The sequence below is a fragment of the Mangifera indica genome, chromosome 7, assembly GCF_011075055.1.
Source record: "Mangifera indica cultivar Alphonso chromosome 7, CATAS_Mindica_2.1, whole genome shotgun sequence".
Classification (NCBI taxonomy): domain Eukaryota; kingdom Viridiplantae; phylum Streptophyta; class Magnoliopsida; order Sapindales; family Anacardiaceae; genus Mangifera; species Mangifera indica.
The window spans coordinates 9,589,034-9,595,876 of NC_058143.1; the positions used below are offsets into that span (position 1 = coordinate 9,589,034).

The window sequence follows — 6,843 nt, forward strand, 5'->3', positions numbered from 1 at the left end:
TATCTGTTTTTTATAAAATTCTTATTAACTTTGACAAGATAATAATTTCTTTTTTATAAGATATTTCCTATAAAAGAAAACGTGAGGAAAGCGAATTAAGAATCCTCGATAAGGCACGACACTTTCAAGCATAGGTTACTTCTCTTGTTTAGCATATAGTAATCTCCAAAATTAAATCTACATTGACCTAAACATAGTTACGACTATTTGAGAGGACTTGCTTTGGGTATCTACTTTGATTACTAGATACTCAATTTAATGAAGTATTGGTGCACTCACTCATGTTACAACAGTTGTATCGAAGAATAGAGAGAAATGAGTTTTAGTTTAGGATTAATGAACTTGACTTGAGATTCATCCCATTCAAGTTTACACTTCTGACTAAGCTATCATTCAATCGGATCACTACTCTCTTATCATATATTTTGCATTGATCTGAAGATAAGATTTGAGAGACTTATTTTCGGGGATGTCAAAAGGTGAAATATCATGGTTTGGAGCGAATTTTCCTAATAAGGCCATGGGAGGATGACGATATCGACATTGTCAAAATGGTTTTATTATATTGCCTGTATATAGTGTTATTGGGGAAGGACATATTTAATTGGTTGATCACTTGAACGGATTTAATTCCTACCCATGGGTTGTTTTGATGTAGGAAATGATGCTTGAATCGATGTGACATATGTTCATGTTCCCTGGGCATATAAACAACAAAACATCAAACTATTACTATATAATCAAATCTTCACATTTAGTCATGTTTTGAATTCATTAATAAACATTCTTATATGCCTATAACATCATCATAGTTACCTCAATAGAGACGGTGATCATAAACTTAGTACTTACTTACCTCAAATCCACAGAATTCAAGCATATGAGTCGGCTTCCTTTTCTCTAAGTTTTCTCCTCTCTTTGATTCTATAACAAAGTTGTTGAAGTTCCCATGGAAAGCTTGAAAATCAGTCTCCAAATGTCTCTCTCTCATTTAAGAAAACATATGTGTTTGATTAGGGATAAAAATCCCTAAAATGCAATGAACATACCTTTTAAAACTTGAATCCACGTTCAACACACACGAACATATACCGAGGGAACATGAACATATGTCACTTAATTTAAAATTTATATTGAAATCATCTTATTTGCTTAACATGGCATCAACATACAAACACGACCTTTTCATACACGACTATGTGTCAGTCAAAACTCATACCTTGACTTTTTTTTTTTAATCATACTAAATCATTCATATAACAATTAAATTCATGTATAAAGACTTGTTTGCACCCGAGACGTATTTATGGGTGTTACACAAAGTTTAGTGTTCATCGAAGGACAAGTAAGTATAGTGTCCCTTTATTGATTAAGTTTTATGATATAACACCAAAATATGATATGTGGATGTTTGATTATGATGGTACAAATGTCATGTGGTTAATGTACTAATAATAAAGCAAGCATGATTACCAATAAACATGTTATAATCTATGAATCCTCAAACCAAGATTCTATAAGTATAAAGATATGAAATTGTCGAGATAGGCTTCATAATTTGAGAAATTGATATTGTGATCATGTTTGGGTAAATAAAAGATTTTTAGGGTGATTAGAGACATTCATAGAAGTGATAAGTATGACTAGACTGCTTGAAGTTTGGTTGAAATTCGTAGAAACCTATAGGGACAAAGTTCAAATCATGATACACGATTGTGTAAGATATCCCACACACCCATGTATCTTTTATATGAAAATGGAAACTTAGCAGGAAAACACTTTTGTTTTGAGGAAATGCTTACACAATGTGTCGTATGGGACACACGCTCGTGTATGGCTTCTCCAAAAGGGGAATGGTTGTGCTTAGAAAAAGCATGCGCGTGCTTAAGCATTATGAAGGGCAAGAAAGTGCAAGATGGCAACACGTGCATGTATGATTAGGAAAGCATAAGATGCAAGATCAAAGCAAGCTTGTGTATGTACCAAGATAGAAAAATAAAAAGATGATTTTACTCCTAAACTATGTGCAAGGAAGGGAAGAAAAAAAGAAAGAGAATAAAATGACCTTAGTAAGGCAAGATAAGATAGTTAAATATAGAAAAAGTGTTTGATTGTGTTGAAGACAAACTCCAGTTGAGTCAAATTCAGGTTAAAAATCAAAAAGTTGAAAAAAGTGGTATAGACTTAGATAGCCACCAACTGTGTGTGTAAGTTACGAGATACATAAAAGCAATAGGGCTTGATGAGAGATAGATACCATTGAGATGCATTATGCACTCAATGTCAAGGCTCAATAGCCATAACGTTTAATTCAATTTAAATGTGAATGGTAAAAAATGGTGGCATTTCAATTAGTTTATCACATGGTTAGCAAGATACATCACACACGTACCCGTGGTAAGGCCATCTGAGGATGTTTTTTTTTTTTTTTTTCAATTAGGAGTCCCATAGTATACATATGTGATAAGGAAGAGACTAAGACTAGTTTCCCCGTGTGCCCAAGTTATCATAGTTAGTTAGCCCACTAGGTTGTATGACATGTGCTAAGCCACAATAGTTATTAGACACACAAAGTGTCAATTATTTTCACTAGGACATCATATATGTCGAAATCAACTTAGACCTTAAAAATCTTTGTGAGCAAACTATGTATAAGGCACAAGGGTGCCAAGTAATGAACACATGGAGATCCACTAGTGGAACATTAGACTTGGTTTAATGCTTGGTGTAGGGGGTCAAGAGGTCACCTACTTACTATGTATTTTTCACTCGTGTGTTCGTTTTTGTGGTTTTGCAGGTAGAGATGAATAATAGGGCATGTGGGAGAGCCAACGGTCCAACTAAGCAATTGCATGAGGAAGAAGGGCAAAACTTTCATTTTTAGTTTATTTCACATTTATGCACTTTGTTGTTTTAGTTGAGATTTTGTTGATATTTCATGCACTAATTCTATGAGGATTAGATTCCCAGACACTTGGATTTATGTTTTTAATAAATAGAAGTACTTTAGTTATTTCTTTTCAGTTACACATTTTTGCATGCATTTAAGTTTACGTATTAATATCATGTCATAATTTCCGTCTTTTTATATTTGGAGTTACATACGTCTCTTTAGGTTATATTTCATATAGGAGTATATATCTGAATAGGAGTTTTACAGTAAATGATGAAAATAACCTTGGACATACCGATAAGTGTTACACAACTTTTATTGAAAGCAATAAATTGCAAATTCTTGCAATAAATTAATGTTTTCCAGAGCAAACAATTCTAATATTTAGTAAGAATCAAAAGTATTCATAGCAAGTAATTTTAGAATTTAGCAATGTACTCACCATATCTATAGCAAATGAATTCATATGTAGATATGACTTAATTCAATATGTCCATGGCAAACAATATAATAACTAGTTATGAATTCACGATATATGTGGCGACTAGTATCCGTATTTAGTTTGGTATTTGTAGTCACTTAGCTAAGGTGTTACTATATTTGCCACGGTTAATACTTTTGTGGCAAGAATTTTCAAGTTTTTATTTATAAAAATGATATGCTTGTACCTAATTAAAATGCAATCATGGCTATAAATATTATTTCCCATGGCTAAAAAGATAATTCTCTAGCCACAAGCTTACTATCGTTATGACAAAAACATTTGACTTTTTTATTACGTAATGATTTCACCCATGGAAAGAGATGGAAACACCTAGATATGCAAGGAAAAATACGATGGCTAACTTTTAGGTGCGTCATTTCTAGCAAAGATAAGCTACAAAAAATTCAATTGCACCTGCAACAATTAACTATGCAAATTGGTATGGTTAGCTACAATGATTGTAACAGCTAGATATGCACAAAATCCTTCAACCCTAAGGTTTACTTTGATGTCAATGCTGTCCACTTAGACGAAATGTCTAGTGGGGCTAATATTGCCCCTTCAAAAACTATATTTTTCAATTTTTTAGGGTTTTTACTTTTTGTCGATTTTTCCTTTCTTTGAAATGCTTAATTTGAATGACTTGCACATACATCTTCTTATGCTTGATGAAGTTGATAATAGCACTAGTCTCAGTTGTATGGATATTTTTTAATTTGGAAGTCAATTTTTTGAAGTTCAGTACCAATTTGTGTGTTTTGATTGTATGCAATTGGTTTTGCTAGATTAATAGAAGCAAAATTTGTACAAGGCAATACCAAATATGTTATTCCATACGAAATCATATCGTTTCTTAACACTCTGATCAAATAGATTGCGTTTTAACACAACATAACTTGATACATAGTTTGAATCAACTAAGGTATAATCATATCACCTTGAATATTGTTTAGGTCATGTTTAAGTTAGAAGATTTCAATATGATTCTAATTCGAATTACAAAACGAAAATAAAAACTACATGTTTAGCCATAATAAAGATTCTTCCCATGTACAAACTTACAAAAGAAACTGACGTACATAGGAGATTCTATTCCCCCCGTATAAAGATCATGATATATGATCATCAATAGGTGTAGATCCCTAATTAATTTATTTAAACCTGGGATTTAGGTGAGCCTTCAATGGATATTTCATCACCATTGTAAACTCCGCCTTCTCTTCCAAATTAACCTCATCTCCTTGCACAGCTTTCCACTCATAGTACCAAATTAAATTGGCTACAAAATATTCCAAATGAAGCATTGCTAAACCAAGGCCAGGACAAATTCTCCTCCCAACCCCAAATGGCATCATTTTTATCTCCCTGCTTCCTGTTATGTCAAACACTTCTTCATTATTCAAGAACCTTTCTGGTTTAAACTCCATTGGATCTTCCCACACGTTTGGATCCCATCCCATATCTGCCACCATGAAATTTATTGAAGCATTCTTTGGAACCAAAAATCCATTCAGAATTACGTCCTCCGTTACAGCATGGGGCGCCACAAAATGTGCAGGAGGGTGACGCCTTAAACTTTCCAAAACGATTGCTTTCAAATACGGCATCTTCTGCAAGTCATCTTCTTTCACCTCTCTCTGCTCATCTCCAACAACCCCTTTAATCTCTGCTAATAATTTCTCTTGAATATGTGGATACTTCACCAAATTTGCCATCACCCATTGCAATGCTGTCGATGTTGTGTCAGTGCCAGCAGCTAAAAACTCCGTGGACAAACTCAAAATTTCATTTTCATCAAGCTTTCTCTTCTCCTCCGGGAGTTCCAAATCAAACAACGTATCTACATACGCTAAAACATAGTCACCATTCACTACTTTAAGATCATGTTTAGCCTTTTCTAATCTGTCCTTTTTCACCTTCCTTCTCTCTCTTATCAGCGGCATCAATACATCATATTGTTCTTTACGAAATTGCAAGAATTCCTTCCACTGTTTGTAAAACAAAATTTTCGTCAATCTTGGCCAGAAATTGAGAATATTAAATCGGCTTAAATTAACCATCATGCGTCGCTGAACATACTCAACTTCTTTAATCTTCTTGTTGTCAAGCTTGTCTCCAAAACACATTAACACTAACAAACAAAACATAGCGTACTGGAAATGATCAATAAGGCGAACTGGCTCACCTGATTTTGACTGAGAGTTGAGACAATCAAGAAGAATTTGCAAAACCCACTTGCGCGCATGTGAATACGACTTGACACGTGAAGGATGGAGAATTTCTGCCGTAAGGTTACGGCGGAAGAGGCGCCAATTGGGGCCATAAGCAGCGGAGTTGATGTTATGCTGATTACTGCCAGTAATTGCTCGAACAGCGGAGGGAGGAGGGCGATCGGCAAAGACGGCTCCGTTTTGAATCAAGGCCTGATGAGCTAGAGAGCGGTCAGCTACGAATATTGCTGGCTTAGAGTTGATTTGGAGGGAAATTATAGGGCCAAGCTTAGTTTGAAGAGATCGGATGATTGATCGAAGTTCCAAGGCAGATTTTCGGAGCAACAATAAATTGCTAATGATGGGAAAGGTGGAAGGGCCTGGAGGAAGTTTGTGGTTGGAGTTTTTGGTGTTGAAATTGCGAAGGTTGAAGAAGGCTTTGATGAGAGCAGAAACACAGAGAGAGCATAGTATGATGAACCAAGTTTCCATTTTTGAGATGAGTAACGAAAGATAGTGGTGAGGGCCGGCATAGAAGACAATTTATGGTTATAAATTATTGCTCGATGAAAAGTCATCATTTTGAGTAATATGTATTAAAATGATGTCATTTTAATAACGAAAAATAAGTCAAACCGAATTCGAACTGAGTTTAAGCTTGGTTTTCACGAGTTTGAATTCGAACTCGAGCTCAAGCTTAGCTATATATGAACCGAGCTGAGCTTGAGCTCAAGCTCGCTCGGCTTGAATCCAACCCTAATTCCCACACAAGTTTTATTGAAATAAATATATATATATATGAATGATAGATGAAAAGCTTAAATACTCATTTAAGTTTTAATTTGTTCGAATACACCCATATATTTTTTATTACGGTTAAAGGGCAAGTTCATCATTTTATCGATATTTTTAAAATAATTAAAATTATATCTCATTTTTCTCTTTTAGCTTGGAAAACTAATATTTTTCTCCTTGAATTAAGTTTTAAAAAATTCACTATTTTCTCTTGAAATCCAATCATTTTCTCCAGCGATAGCCAACCAATGGCAGAGGAGTCGTCGTTCAAAGGTCGTCCAAGTATAACGACTGTTATTCAGATTTGGGCAATGCTTCATCATCCAGATTTCTACATAACAGAGAGTCGTCCATTCTGGACAATAAGCGTTGTTCTCACTAGATGATACTCTGTCCTCCAAAGAATGGACAATACTCTAGCATCCAGTAAAAGATAACATTTGTCGTTTAACCTCTAGTCA

At 34.5% G+C, this 6,843-nt stretch overlaps 1 protein-coding gene across 1 annotated transcript; it reads right to left on the reverse strand.

Annotated features, from left to right (window-relative positions):
* Positions 1–4,350: 4,350 nt before the first annotated feature.
* On the reverse strand, positions 4,351–6,115 carry LOC123220210 (cytochrome P450 89A2-like). The gene has a single exon (XM_044642278.1). The coding sequence runs from the start codon at positions 6,077–6,079 to the stop codon at positions 4,529–4,531; it is 1,551 nt and encodes a 516-aa protein (XP_044498213.1). The 5' UTR covers positions 6,080–6,115; the 3' UTR covers positions 4,351–4,528.
* Between the last annotated feature and the right edge of the window lie 728 nt (positions 6,116–6,843).